Here is a 16,153-nt window from a genome sequence, read left to right as displayed (position 1 = left end):
ATGGACCATGGGTCTGATCCGGAGATGGCAGTTCTTATGTTCTTAATTTTTCACATTTGATCATAATGAGCTATTACCCATCAGTGACAGCTGAACCGGTCTAGAGAGTCTAAAAGAAAGAAAATTAGCAGGTAAGAATCTAATTTCTCAATTTCATATACACAGAACACAGATCCTCACGCAGTATAAAGTAACTAACCATAAATTAAAAATAGAAATATGTAAACAAATATTAAACTGAACCCCCAACAAGCCACAATACGACACCAATGCATGCTGAAAAATGCATGCATGATGCATGCTGAAAAATTTAAAGAAAGCAGAAGTAAACTAATTTGGAACATGAAGATGTTACTAGCCAGACTTTACGGTAAATATCCTGCAAACAATGGGATGGTTGGATAGGCTGGAGTGAGCTTGGATGACAACTTCAGCAATTGGAACCTAGGACAATATCAGACTTTACAGTCTACGGCCCAGAAATATCAAAGAAGAGACAAGTTAATTTAATCATGTATTTTTTAATGGGTATAATTTAAGTGCAGACTGGATGGACCGTTCAAGTCTATCTCTGCCGTCATTTACTATGTTACTATGTTATATTATACTATAAATTAACACCAAAATTTGAATAATATGATGAAACTATTTTACTGGACTAAATATATTTTTCAATTAGGTTTCAGAAGCCACAACCTCTTTCCTCAGGTCAGGTCAGTATACAGATCTTATGGTATCCTGTTCTGACATAAGGAAGGAGGGTTTGGTCTCCAAACATTGGCCACAAATGTATTAAAATTAGTCCAATAAAGAGATATCGCCTTATTTCCAATTTCATTATCTTTACGTAAGAACATAAGAATAGCCTTACGGGCTCAGACCAATGGTCCATCAAGGCCAGTAGCCCATCCTCTCAATGGCCAATCCAGGTCACCAGTACCTGGCAAAATCCCAATCCAGGGCAACATTTATTAACTTAGATACCACACTACTTTATTCTAAACAAAAAATAAAATTGTTTTTGTTCTACCTTTGTTGTTTTCCCAATTACTTTTCCTAATTGTGTAGACTCCAGTATCTGGTTTCTGTTTTCCTTGTCTTTCTCTTAACTCTTGCCATGATTTCCTGTCAATTTCTTCTTTTTCTCTCCTTTTTCACTCAACTTTCTTCAATTTAATTCTTTCCTACTATACAGTTTACAATTTCCTTTTTTTTTTTTACCGATTCTAACTACACTTACCATCTTTTCCTCACTCTGGCTCTTCTAGTTCACTTCCTCTTATTTCCCAGTCACTAACCCTATCCTCTTTCTTTCCCACATCCGGTATTTGACACTCTCCCACTTCAATCCAGCATCTGCTTCTCCTCTCTCTTCCATTCAGTGTCTTATCCCTCTCCTCTTTCTTACTCTTCTACCCGGAATCTGCTCCCTCTCTCTTTCTCTCCATTTTACCCAGCATCTGCTTCCACTATCCCCTTCTTCTGTCCAGTGCTTGCCTCCTCTATCCCCTCCACATCCAGCATCTACATCCCCTATCTCCCCTCCATATCCAGCATCTACCCTCTTTCCCCCTTTTATCCAATGTTTGTCTCCTCTCTTTGAACCCCCACCTCCAGCATTTATTTCCTCTCTTCCCCCTTCTATTGAACATCTATCCCTCTCTCTCTCTTTCACATTTCTCCTCCATATAAGAACATAAGAATAGCCTTACTAGGTCAGACCAATAGCCCATCAAGCCCAGTAGCCTGTTTTCACGGTGGCCAATTCAAGTCCCTAGAACCTGGCCAAAACCCAAACAGCAACAACATTCCATGCTACCGATACAGGGCAAGCAGTGGCTTCCCCCACTCTTACCACAATCTCTGGCAACGTGAAAAAATATTTTCTCCTATTGATTTTAAAATTATTTCCCTTTAACTTCATCGAGTATCCCCCAGTCTTTGTAATTTTTGACAAAGTGAAGAAGCGATCCACTTGTACCCATTCTACTCCACTCAGGATTTTGTAGACTTCAATCATATCTCCCCTCAGTCATCTCTTTTTCAAGCTGAAGAGCCCTTCCTCATGCAATAGGAGCTCCATCCCCATTATCATCCTAGTCGCTCTTCTTTGAACCTTTTCTGTCTGTCTTTCTCAACCCTCATCCAGCGTCTGTCCTTCCTCTCCCTCCTACATTCAGAATTTGCCCCCTATCTTCCCCTCTCCCACATCTAGCATCTACTCCCCCTTATCCAGCATCTACCCCTTTCTGAAATGAGAAAAACAAACAAACTGCAGAGCCGCAGTTTTCCTCCTCACGGCTTCCTGCTCTGCCCTGGAACTTGAAGTAATGTCTACGGTGGGCGAGACCAGTAGCTGCAAGGAGAAACAATGTGGCCCTGTAGTTTGTTTGATTTTGTGTTCAGCAGTAGCATGGACATTGTTGCAACAGCAGCTTTTTGATGGTGTGTTTATTTGATGGTGTGGTTATTTGATGGTGTGGTTATTTAGATGTTTCTTTGTAAAATGACTGTTCATGCATGAATGTCCATTTTTCATGTATCACAGAGCAGATCCTGTTTGACACAAGTTGAGAAATGGGCCTCCATCTGCGTTGTACAGTCTTAGGCTTCCTCTCTAAAATGCCATTTTTTGTGTCCTTCACAGATCAGTTATGGAGCAATGGATCCCATCTTCAGTGACCGGATTCTCTTTCCATCCTTTTTCCGAATGGTCCCTAATGAGCGCTCTCAGTATGACGCTATTATACAGTTACTCCGGCACTTTGGATGGACCTGGGTTGGGATCCTGACATCAGCTGATTATCAAGGACAATCAGCTGGTGAAGAACTTAAGTGGACAATTATACAGAGCGGAGGTTGTGTTGAGTTTTTAGCAATGATACCAATGATTGGGAATGATCAAACTATACCGGAGGTTGTTCACTTGATTCACAGTTCCACCTGCAGCGTGATAGTCCTCTACAGTAGTATGGTCTATCTGCTCCAGCAGTTCATGTTGAAAGAATGGAGAAAACATGAAATACCTCCGAAGGTGTGGATTCTGTCAGCAACTCTGCCAATTATTACAGATTTCGATTTAGGAAAAGCTTTCCAGATCTTAAATGGCTCGATAGCATTTTCTATCCCAAAAGGTGAAATTCCTGGATTCAAGGATTTCCTTTATAGTGTGAACCCAACCATGTTTCCAAATGATGTTTTACTGAAATTAATTTGGCAGGGAAAATTCAGATGTAGGCTGCCAGGCACAAAGAATAGATGGAAACATTTTGATATGTTGCCTAATTGTACTGGGTCTGAGACGCTACGAAGCCTGGATTCTTCTCTGTATGATGTCTATAATTTCAGGTTCTCTTACAATATTTATATAGCAGTCTATGCCCTGGCACATGCTTTACATCAAATGTACACGGCAGAGCCCTTACAAGGACCGATTACTGACAGAGAGGGTGTGCGACCGAGATTCCAGCCATGGCAGGTAAAATGACACCAGATGTTATAAGCAGGAGGTGTGAGCGAGGCAAAAACACATAGCCACCTGCTTATATAGAAAACAAAGACACACACAAACAGCCAACCAAGCACAAAGTGATACTGAATATAGGGTTACCGTATTTGTGAAGTCAACAAAGAGGTCACATGACCCCGCCCCAGGCCTCCTTTCCACTAGTCTCACCCTTCCCAACACCCCACCTTTCACCAGTTTTGCAATAGCAGTTTTTTCCGCAGGGAGCCTATGAGTGTCAAGAGTAGCACAGGGCATTCAGCGCAGCTCCCTGCACTATAAACCGCTATCGCAGTTTAGTAAAAGGGGAGGGGGTATATTTGTCTATTTTTGTATAGTTGTTACTGAGGTGACATTGCATATTTTAAAGTCATCTGCCTTGACCTCTTTGAAAAAAACCTGAATATAAATAACATTTTCTCTGCGTACAGTGTGCTTTGTGTGTTTTTTTAATTTTATTGTTGGTAGATCATTTTGACTTGGTCATTTTAAAAGTAGCTCGCAAGCCAAAGAAATGTGGGCACCCCTGGTCTATTGTATGTTAAAATGTACAGTGCTGCATACGCCTTTCAGCGCTATAGAAATAATAAACAGTAGTAGTACTAGATGCATTTGCCTCATTGAAATGAAAAGTGTGGAATAACTTGCAAGTTTCATGGCTCCACATCATGCTCTTCTTGGTTGGGCTGAGAACTTCCTAGCGGCCCCTCGTAACCGCCACAGACTCACGCCATATAAAGTCATCAGGATACAGACTATTGTTTATCCCACCTTTTTTTGTTGGGACTATTTTTTTACATTGGTATCTTTGTTCCCCACCCTTTTTTTCTGTACCTCTCAATTCTAGCACAAAGTGGGTTTGTGCCATTATTCTATAAGGATGTGGGCTGTAAGATGCACCTAAAATGCAGGAAGGGGTGCTGCCCTGAGATACGAAGAACTATCTCTTAATGCATTGATGCTCTGAAAACCAAACACAAAAGATTGAATTGAATATGGACATTTGTATTTTGCTTTTCCTTTGACGGTTCAAGGCAGATTTCTGAAATTCAAAGCCAGTAGTATCAATATAGGGAAACCAAGCCATTGTGACAGTAACAAGTAGGGAACCATGTGGTGCAGTGGTTAAAGCTACAACCTCAATATGCTGAGGTTGTGGGTTCAAATCCATGCTGACCCTATGCAAGTCCCTTAATCCTCCCCGTGCCCCAGGTCCATTAGATAGATTGAGAGTCCATTGGGTCAGACAGAGAAAAATGAATGTGTACCTGAATAAATTCAAGTAAACCGTTCTGAACACACTGGGGAGAACAGTATAGAAAATTGAATAAATATGGTAAATATGTATCAACTAGTCTTTACATTAACGGGTGCTAGAATAGATGTGTGTCTTTGTCTTTCTTTTTTTTTTCTCTCCTTGGCTGCTTTCTGTCTGTCTTTCTTTCTGTCTCTTTTTCCCCCCCTGTCCATCAGTAGCCCTTCTCCCTTCATTTTACCTACCCTGTCCAGCAGCACCTCTTCCCTGCTCCCCCTGTCCAGAAGCAGCCCTTCTCCCTTCCTTTTACCTTCCCCCCTGTCCAGCAGCACACCTTCACTGCTCCCCATGTCCAACAGCAGCCCTTCTCCCTTCGTTTTACCTTCCCCCTGCCCAGCACCTGTTCCCTGCTCCCCCCCTGTCCAGCAGTGGGCCTCCCTTCCTGTTACCTCCCCCCTGCCCAGAAGCACCTCTTCCCTGCTCCCCCTGTTCAGCAGTAGGCCTCCCTTCCTGTTACAGCCCCCCTGCTCAGTAGCACTTCTTCCCTGTTCCCCCTGCCTAGCAGTAGGCCTCCCTTCCTGTTTCCTCCCCCCTGCCAAGCAGCACCTCTTCCCTGCTCCCCCTGTACTGCAGCAACCCTTACCTGATTCCCCTGTCCAGCATCTGGCTGTTTAGAAGAGAAGGACAGAAGAGCAGCAGAGGGCCTTACAGTACTTCCTGGCTGTAGATAGGTCTGCCGCTACCTGGAGGAGCTGAAGAGCAGGGTGGGCCACGCTTAGAGGTTGCATGGGTGCATGGGAAGCTGTTTTGCCTGCTAATGTGTGTGAGGAGCGGCTGGGATTGTCGATCGTTTAGTTCTGTGCTGGAGTTATTTTTAAGTTTAAAGCTGCTGCGGCGGCTCGTTTCACAATTCCCATCTGTGTTGGAAGACTTCCCCGACTCAGGTGGGGCTCGTGAGAGGAGCCGCCACCGCGGCTTAGAACTTAAAAATATCTTCGCTCAGAACATCCTTGTGGTTCCGTGAATGTGGTGCCGTTTTTTCTTCCAAGGTAATAGAACCCTAAGCACGCATGCGCACTCCTACCGCCACGGACATACGGATCACGGAACATGCAGGTAGGAGTGTGCATGCGCGCTTAGGGTTTTATTATAGTAGATAGAAATTTACCTTTATAAAATTCCCATATCTGCTGAAAAAAAAATTAATGTCTCCTACCATATACCTTTCTTACATATAGACTTTGCATTCTTGTCATGCCTACGCATCTAGTGACCTCTCACTGGTACTGAAAATATTGCTCTCTGGTACCTCACCTCATACATTCAGGTGAGTTTCCAGCACTTTCTCCATGCAATTTCCTGATTGTTTCCTTTTTTTTTCTAGCTGAATAATTTTCTTAGGAATATTCATTTTAAACCTTCTATTGGAAATGAGATTTTCTTTGATGAGAAAGGGGACACTCCCACTCGATATGACATTCTAAACTGTATTTATTTGCCCAACGGAGCCCTCATCCAAACCCTTGTGGGCAGCTTTCATCCTTCTGCCCCTTCCGATCAACAACTCTTCATCAACGAGAGCGCCATCCGGTGGCAACCGCTCTTTAAACAGGTGAGGGTGAATTACATTGTTCTAATACTCAGGGTCAGCATCCTCATATTAAGAGAGAGTATTATAGGTCATCCTGGCTGGCATTAAAAAGATCAGATTGTCATTGGACCACCAGCTCAGTGACAGTATGTAAATTACTTTGTGGGAGACCTGGGTACATGTTCTGTGGCTGGCATTTGTGCTTTGGGATCACGAGGACCAGGAACAGTGTCTGTCATACTTCAGTGACATCTGGACACCAGAAGAAGTCAATATTAGCTGAGCTCTAGATACATACAAGTAGCTGCACCCAATTCAGATCATTAATAACAATAAAATCCGGAGGGGAAGTGACGTCATCACGGAATATGGCCGCTTAATCTTAGAGCTCTGTCGGGGCTCGCGGCTGCAAGTTTAAGAATTGCTTCCAGAGGTGGTTTGAGCGCAAGCTTTTTGGTGCCCGAGCTCGCCGAATGTATGGCGAGTCGGAAGAAATTAGAGAAATTTCATTTCCCTGGCGCAACGAGAGTGAACACCCGATCACACGTTCCTGGCTCCCCGGCGGCGCTATTCAAGATGGCGGAGCCGAACACGCCGCGGCAGACAGTGTCCCCTCAGGCCAACTCTGAATCGAACGATCGTCCGATGGAAGGGAAGATCGAGCTGTGGTTTAAGGAGTTGAAAGCAGAGATGGTAGGGATGAGGGCAGACATGAAGACTGCGCTGGGAGAGATTCGGGCAGAAGTGGGAGACCTGAGCGGCAGAGTCCTTGGTGCTGAAGCGCGATTGAGCCACGTGGAGGGCCTGGCGGAGGAACGATCGGCTGCTGTGGACACAGTAGTGGCACAACTGGATGACTTAAAAAGGCAGGTCGAGGACTTGGAGAATCGCTCAAGGCGAAATAACCTGCGTTTTAAGGGGGTGCCAGACTTGGATCGATATAAGGATGCCAGTGAAGTGGTGTCAGACTTTTGCAAAGCCCTCCTTGCTGAGGAATCTCAGGTGATGCCAAATGTGATAGACTTACAGAGGGCTCACAGAAGCCTGGGGCAGACGAGAGGTCCTGGCAACCGTGACATTATAGCCTGCTTTGGGGACTTTCAATTGAAGGAAAAAGTTTTACAGGCTGCACGTCGTCGCCCTGAATTTGTGTGGCAGGGGTTGAAAGTGGGGGTCTATCAGGATCTGGCCCTTGCTACACTCCAGAAACGTAGATCGTTTAGGGAAGTCACTCAGATACTGCGAGCTGAAGGCTACCGCTACAGATGGCTCTTTCCTTTTGGATTACATTTCACTATCAATGGGGCTCACAGGAAAGTGGAAAATGTGGCTGACGCATGGATGGCGATGAAGGACCTTGGATGTCGGATGCAGCATGACACCCCTGCACGAGACATATCGGGAACAGTATCGGAGATCAGAGCTGGTGTCTCTCAGAACATTACTGAGGACAGCCAACCTTCTACCTCAGTTACCTGATCCGGTATTCCAGAGGGAAGCATGACCTCAGTATCTTTGGACTACAGCTGAAAGAGACTTTGTAATTTTGTTGGTTGAAAATGACTTGTTTGTTCCCTAGGGAATGGTTATTCTGCTTGTTCTGTGTGCTTGCTTTAGGTTGAGGGGCTGGTTATTTAATTATACAGGCTTGGAAGGAGTGCTGGCTTGCGTGTGTGTTTTATATGTATGCTTGAGGAATAGGGGGGGATGGAAGGGGAGGGAAAGCAATAATAGGTGTTTATAATGGGCCTTTCCAGTATGACTCATTTTCTCCGTATGGCTGATTCGAAACTTGGAGAATCGGCTAATTGGAGGGGGGGAGGGGGGAGGGGGGGTGTTGTTTGTATGGGGTCTAGCGGGCGGCGGAGCTTGGGTGTGGGGAGATCCCCAGGGAAGGATCCGGAGTTGATCATAGGCTCCTGGAATGTAAATGGGCTCAATAGCCCGGGTAAAAGGAGTATAGTTTTCAGAGACCTCCAGCGTATGAAGTGGGACATATGTCTCTTGCAAGAAACGCACTTGAGACCTAGGGATGTATCTTTGCTTCAAAGACCACAGTTTGATATGCTCTGGACCCATCAAGGGGAGGGGGCCACAAAAAGGGCAGGAGGATTGGCTATTTTGGCACGCAAGGGACTGGGATTACAGGTGGAACATGTCTATAGGGACAGAGAGGGAAGGTGTCTAGCGGTGAAAGGCTTGCTTCAAGGTCGCCCTCTGACTATTATTAACCTCTATGGTCCTAATGCGGGACAAGCAACATACTATCGGAATTTGAAGGGGGCTCTACACACCTTTATGCAAGGAGCGGTATATTTGGGAGGCGACTTTAATGTCCCTCCAGACCCGACTGTAGATCACTCAGGGGGAGGGCGTAAATCAACGAGAAAATCAGCCGCTGCATTTCGCGATCTGATGGGTTCGCTCGGCTTAGTTGATGGCTGGCGGCTACTTCATGGGGCTCAGAGATCATATACCTTTTATTCCCATGCACAGAATACCTATACTAGATTAGATGGGATATGGATTCATAGGAATCAAGCAGGGGGGCTGCGAGTAGCGGAGATAGAACCGATGCATGTCTCAGATCATGCACCGGTGTGGATATCTTGCACTGGTATGTTAGATCCGGGGGGAGGTACATATTGGAGGCTTAATGAATCCCTGCTGAGTTCCCCCCAGGTGGTCACGGCGGTGGAAGACACTATGAGAGAATACTTGGAGATGAATGACAATGGGGAGGTATCAGACGCCATTCTGTGGGATGCCCTGAAAGCAGTAATCCGGGGAGAGCTTATTAAGTGGGGGGCTAGATTTAAAAAACAGAGAGCCCGGACCTTTCTTCAACTAAGAACCCGATTGACTCAGCTGGAGTTGCACCACCAGAACACGAGAGACCCCCAGACTCTGGTTCAACTACAAAGAGTCCGGGATGAATTGTATCAGCTCCAGGTAGAGGACACAGAGCGTATGCGTGAGAGATTTCGTCTCAATATTTATGAGCATAGCAATAAGGCTAGTGCTCAGCTGGCTAGATATATCCGTATCAAACAAAATCGATTAAATATCGCTTGTATTAAGGGAAACTCAGGGGGGGATCTACGAGTTACGGACTCTGCTATTCAACGTGAGTTCCGGGACTTCTATTCTGGGCTTTATGGACAGCCGGGGCCGTTAGCTGCTGGAATGCAGACTGGATTTCTGGACTCACTACAAATACCTAAGCTGGCAGAGGCGGATCAGGAGTATTTAAGAGAACAGATACAACTCTCTGAGATCTTGGGGGTGATTGAGGGGTTGAAGAATGGTAAATCTCCAGGGTTGGATGGGTATACTAGTCGTTATTATAAACAATTCTCGGCACAATTGGGGCCCCTTTTGGTCCGGGTGGCTAACGGAATTTCTACTGGTGGCAGGTTGCCGGCTACGATGGGTGAGGCCGGGGTGGTTATATTGCCCAAACCGGGTAGAGATCCTTTATTATGTGGGTCATATCGGCCCATATCATTGTTGAACTTAGATGCAAAAATTTTGGCTAAGGTCCTGGCCCAGCGTTTGGGGAGGGTATTGCCTTCCCTGATCCATCAAGATCAAGCGGGGTTTATACAACGGAGACAGGTGAGCGATAATATTAGGAGAACCCTTAATTTACTCTGGGAAGCGAGTACTGGTAGGGAAAAGGTGGTTTTGATCTCGGTTGATGCCGAGAAGGCATTCGATCGGGTTCTCTGGGCATTTCTATGGGATGTCATGGATAGGATGGGATTAGGGGGATTATTTGGAGATTGGGTCCGGGCTCTGTATGTTGCTCCGCGGGCATGCTTGCGGATTAACCAAACTTACACTGACTTTTTTCCCATCTTTCGGGGAACTCGGCAGGGATGCCCCCTTTCGCCATTGTTGTTTGCAGTGTATCTTGAGCCCCTTGCATTGGCCATTAGACATCATCTATCGCTAGTTGGGGTCGTTAGTGGGGGAGTGGATCACCGAATAGCGATGTTTGCGGATGATATTTTACTATACGTGGGACAACCTGAGAAATCTATACCCCACTTACTGCAGCTATTTGACACCTATGGACAGATCTCCGGGTTTAAAATAAACTTAGCTAAAACGGAAATCTTGAATCTGACCTTGACACAGGGGGAGGTGGATGGGTTGAGGGGGACTTTTCCCTTTAAATGGGCTAGTCATGGGATTAAATACTTGGGCATTTTTATTCCATCGGATATTGGGAGGATATATGAGAAAAATTACCTGCCTATTTATAACCGTATAAGGGCTGATTTGCAACGCTGGAATGGCCTGTGGTTATCTTGGTGGGGGAGAATTGCGATCATTAAAATGAATGTACTTCCTAGATTGTTGTTCCTATTCCAGACTTTGCCAATATCGGTTCCTCTAGGGGAACTGAGAAGATTAAACAGGGAAATCCGCACCTTTATTTGGCATCGTAAATCCCCAAGACTTGCCCAATCTCTGTTGTGGGCTCCTCGGGAAGAGGGGGGAAGAGGGTTACCTAATCTGGTGTGGTATTATCAAGCGGCACAGCTGAAGCTAGTGCTTGATTGGGAAATGGGAGAACACAAAAGTGGGGTACAGCTGGAACAGCGATATAGTGGTTTGGAGCCCTTGAAAATTAGGTTGTGGAAGTCTGGCCCGCAGCGGGCATGGGTTCAGAGCATATCAAACCCCTTTGTACATCATCTGGCAAAGGTATGGAACCAGGTGCGTACTGACTTGGGAGGGGGGGCGTTGGTATCTTCCCTAGCTACTATCACGGCTGAACCTCAATTTTTGGCAGGTCGTGACAATCGAGTTTTTCATCGTTGGTCTCAAAAGGGGATTCAAACATTTAGAGATTTAATGGGGACGACCGGGATTGCTTCTTTTCAAGCACTCCAACAGAAATATGACTTACCGGATGGTGATTGTTTTGCTTACTTTCAAATTAGACATTTCATGCATGCTCAGGGTTGGGACTCTAGATCGCCGTGTGAGAGGGAAACGTTGGAAAATCTCTGGCTGATACTTCAGAAAATTCCTAAATCATTATCGGTGCTGTATCAATATAGGAGGGGATACTCCCCTATTACTCCTTTGTTTCGTCAGCACTGGGAGAGGGATTTAAACTCTCGGTTAACAGCTAAAGACTGGGAGGTAATATGTAGGGAGGTATATAAGGCCTCCTCCTGTGCTTTGATTCAAGAAAACGCTTATAAGGTTCTTACGAGGTGGTACTATACTCCGGAACGCCTGCATAGAATGTTTCCAGGAGCCTCTGATCAATGTTGGAGATGTGGCTCCCATGTGGGGTCCTTTTTGCATATCTGGTGGGACTGTGGGGTTCTCAATGCCTATTGGAAGGCGGTGATTGTTACTATATCTGAGTGTCTGGGTGAGAGTGTTGTGTTTTCCCCGCTGAGTTGTCTTTTAGGATTATATAATATTAAGGAGCATACATGGCAAACTAAGCTCCTTCGTTGGGGGTTGGCAGCTGCGAAATGTCTCATTGCCAACCATTGGAAGAATGCAGAGGCCCCCTCTTATACTGCATGGGTTAACCGATTGTTATCCTTGGGGAGGATGGAGATAGCTGTGGCTAAAAGACGCCACACCTATATTACTTATTTCCACACATGGAGTAAGTTGGAAGATCTGCTGGAGGCACTCTAGGGGATCTCCCTGAACTGGATGTTCTGTTGCCTGCTATAGGGATGGGGGAAGGGGGGGGATTAGGGGGTAATTTGGGATGGGGAACATGAGACTGAGGGGGGGTGGGGATGGGGAAGAGTAGAATTGGTTGTATGCTATTGTTTTGACTTTGGGTTGTGGTAATCTTGTTTTCAATACTGCCTTATTTGTATCGGATTTGTATTTGGTGTTCTACGTTTATGAGGTATGCTACTATTGTACAATATATTGAAAACATTTCAATAAAAATTTATATATAAAAAAAAAAAAAATAACAATAAAATCCATCACGGAGGCTCAATCTCAGTCACTTCACTTTGGCCGATTTGCTGTTTTGATCGCAGTCTTGGATACTTTGTTTTGGCTGATTTGCTGGTTTGATCGCGGTCTTTGGATACTTCATTTTAATCGAGGTCTAGGATACTTCATTTTGATCGTGGTCTTGGATACTTGTTTTGGCTGATTTGCTGGTTTGATCACGGTCTTGGATACTTCATTTTGATTGCGGTCTTGGGTACTTTGTTTTGTTTGATTTGCTGGTTTGATCGCGGTCTTGGATACTTCATTTTGATTGCCATCTTGGGTACTTTGTTTTGGATGATTTGCTGGTTTGATCGCGGTCTTGGATACTTTGCTTTGGCTGATTTGCTGTTGTGTTCATGGTTAGATGAAGGTTATTCTATGATTAATATGTTTACTTCACCTAGCTAATTCTGATAATATAGTTGACATCCAAAAACGGCATACACTGGCACTTGGACGTTTTAATTATCAGGATGTCCAAGTGCCAATTTTCAAAACCAACTTTCAGGACATTTGGAGAGGTGTCTCAGCTACTGTGCATCCAAAATTCAAGAGTGTTGTTTTGGTGGTGTGCTATGGGTGGGCTTTGGGCATGCTTAGACTTGGATATCTTGCAGGGATAATTGAAGCTTTCAAAAAGATGTCCAGGACATAATTTAAATGTTCGGAGCTAGACCTGTTTTAAAAGCATCTGTTAAAAAGATAGCCAAACTGAGCGATTAAGTAATCACCCCCCACACTCCCCTTGTGGTCACTTTCCCCCTTTCCAACCATCCACCTCAAAATCTGAATGATACATACCTGTGTCAGAAATACCTAGAAGAAGCAGAATAAGAGAAGGGAAACCCTTTATCTTATGTCTTTCTAAAAATGACTCTGGGATTATGTGGACATGGGAAATAGAATTTGTCTCCTGTGAAAGCTCACAAGTTGTCCTTGCTGTTGTTCCTCAGACTCCTCGTTCTGTGTGCAGCAAGAGCTGTAGGCCAGGATACAGGAAGGCTCCCAAAGAGGGGAGCCCGAAATGTTGCTATGACTGTGTCCCTTGTGCTGAGGGAGAGTTCTCCAATGCAACAGGTAAGAAAAACAGAAACCAAGAAAAAAAAGGATACAATAAAAGAAAAAATGAAGAAACTTCATTTCACTTTGTCTGTTATGTTTATACCCATCCATTGTTACACATCTGAGCAGTTCATTACTTCACATGCACAATAAAGATAAACTGATATCATATATTAAAACAAAATAAATATGACAGTATTTAAACCAATAAAACACCACAGCAAACAAATGAGCCTATGGTTTCTCGTGAAGTGTCATTCCACAGCTTGTATTTTTCACATAACTGCTATCTTAGGAACACTTAATAGCTCAACCAAATAGATTATAATTATTCAAGGTGAACAAAAGGGTACACAATTGGGTATACTCTTTTGTTATGCTCTTTTATCAGTGTGGTTCCACAGGTACATTTTAATGATTCGGGTCACTTATGAAGGCGATTACTGTGGTAATTGAACTGAAGCCCACTGGGAATTAATGAGCTACTGAGCTGTGGCTGCACGGCTTTGAAAAAGAGGAAAGTTTTCTTTCTGTAAAGAAATATTTTCACAGACTATTCCTGATTCAACCCTTTCCCTTCCATGCGTCTGATATTCAAAAGTAATTACCTGGATAATGAAAGCTATAATGGGAATAATTCCATTACAGGGCAGCAACTTTAAGCTGTAAATTACATGGTAACATACATGTGTAAAAACCCTTCCAAGAATACTGCCTAGTTGAAAAGTATGTGCCATGATGCATGTACTTTGCTCATGTAAAATAATCCTTTGTGTGATTAACCCAGTCAATGAACCGTAGATTCAGAATTACAAGCGTTATATGACTCTTCTCCTAATGAAATAGTACCCTCATAAGTAGGCCAATTTCTTACCCTTTTATGATAGGTGCCCTGTTAAAAAATTTATTTCCACCTTCATCTGGATAATTCCCCTAGCCAATGCTACCACTGATTTGCAAAGCACAGCTGAAAATCCAGATAGTACTGAGGTGGTGGGTGGAGAAATATCTGGATGAAAGGGCAGCAGAATCAGCAGATATTGGCACTGAATACATGAGTTTTGTTTAATTGCCACAACTTGTGTTGAAGAAAAAAAATGCTGACCATGGTGGATGAATATTGACCCAAATATTGTTGTTCCTCTTTAGTGAATGTATCAAAATTTGAGCTTCAGACTTAAATTTGTTCCCTTACAAATAGCACCTTCTCGTTTTCGACTCATGGGACTCATGGGAAAACTCTTCTAGGGAAAGGCAGTACTGATACTCTTTGGACCAAGGTGTGGGCTTACCGTTTCAAACCCGCCTTGTCTCTCCCACACGGAAATACACAACTTAGAATTCTCCACAATTGATTGATTGTAGATATCTCTTGAAATGAATATTTGATATTTGTTTTACAGATGTCTGTTTTGTATATATTTGTTCTTAGTTTTCAAACTACAATAAAAAAAATTTAAATATAAAAATAGCGTATTTTATTCAAATGCTGACAAAAATACAGTTCATTTGTAGATATGGAAAAATGTCTGAAATGTCCCGATAACCAGTGGCCCACAAAGAAGCGAGACGGCTGCATTCCAAGAACCATCGAGTTTCTTTCCTACGAGGATCCACTGGGTGCGGCTTTGGCTTCCTTGGCCATTGTATTATGTGCAATCACTGCTGGAACTCTAGGAATATTTCTTAAATATCGAGAGACTGCTGTAGTGAAAGCCAATAACCGAGATCTCAGCTTCATCCTCCTCCTCTCCCTCATGCTCTCCTTCCTCTGTTCCTTGCTATTCATTGGGCGTCCGGAGAAGCTGACCTGTCTGCTCCAGCAAACTGCTTTTGGGATCATTTTTTCAGTCTCTGTTTCTGCAGTCCTGGCAAAAACCATCACAGTTGTCATTGCTTTCAAAGCCACAAAGCCTGGAAGCAGGTTAAGGGAATGGGTGGGGTCCAGAGCACTCAGCTTCTTGGTCCTTCTGTGCTCCCTGGGTGAAGTTCTGATCTGCACTGTGTGGTTACTCATCTCTCCCCCATTCCCAGACTACGACATACAGACAGATCCTGGAAAGATGATACTAATATGTAATGAAGGCTCCCTCTTTGCATTTTACAGTGTGATCGGGTATATGGGCTTATTAGCTATATTAAGTTTCATTGTTGCTTTCTTAGCCAGACGTTTACCTAACAGTTTCAATGAGGCCCAATTGATCACTTTCAGTATGCTGGTGTTCTGCAGTGTTTGGGTGTCCTTCATCCCAGTTTACCTGAGTACAAAGGACAAATACATGGTAACTGTGGAGATATTTGCAATGCTGTTATCTAGTACAGGACTGTTGAGCTGTATCTTTATCCCAAAATGCTACATTATTCTGCTCAGGCCTGAGATGAACACAAGAGAGCATTTAATTGGAAAACAATCTACCTGTATGTAAAACAGTATAACTAAAGTCACGGACTTTATATTCTACCCTCCAGTACTGAAGAAATGAACCTGTAGAAAGATTAAAATAGTGGTTGTACTGGGAGAGCAGAGTCAATAGGATAATCCGATGGGGTGCATTATAGGAATTTGTTTTTTAAGAAAAGTAATGGAGAATGTATAGAGAAGGGCAAAGGACTAGCATTAGAAGGAAAGCAGAAGGATACAGTTGATCAGAGGTTTACCTGACTGGGGTCACTTTTGGAATGGCACCAGTCAGAGTTGCAAACACAAAACAAGAAAAAACTGCAGACAATCTGTACAAGAGGC

The 16,153-nt window shown here is 43.9% G+C and overlaps 1 protein-coding gene across 1 annotated transcript in view; it reads left to right on the top strand.

Moving 5' to 3' along the window:
* LOC117368600 overlaps window positions 1-15,836 on the top strand; it is a 49,451-nt gene extending 33,615 nt beyond the window's left edge. The window contains exons 3-8 of the mRNA XM_033962329.1: window positions 2,648-3,478; window positions 6,145-6,372; window positions 6,817-7,758; window positions 9,034-9,969; window positions 13,302-13,425; window positions 14,926-15,836. Of these exons, the coding sequence (XP_033818220.1) occupies window positions 2,648-3,478; window positions 6,145-6,372; window positions 6,817-7,758; window positions 9,034-9,969; window positions 13,302-13,425; window positions 14,926-15,836 (3,972 nt within the window). The remainder of the gene's footprint in view (window positions 1-2,647; window positions 3,479-6,144; window positions 6,373-6,816; window positions 7,759-9,033; window positions 9,970-13,301; window positions 13,426-14,925) is intronic.
* Window positions 15,837-16,153: the final 317 nt, after the last annotated feature.

Source organism: Geotrypetes seraphini, chromosome 10, assembly GCF_902459505.1.
Source record: "Geotrypetes seraphini chromosome 10, aGeoSer1.1, whole genome shotgun sequence".
Taxonomy (NCBI): Eukaryota; Metazoa; Chordata; class Amphibia; order Gymnophiona; family Dermophiidae; genus Geotrypetes; species Geotrypetes seraphini.
The sequence above is the reverse complement of the archived record's forward strand: the minus strand, read 5'-3'. Positions and strand labels throughout refer to the sequence as shown.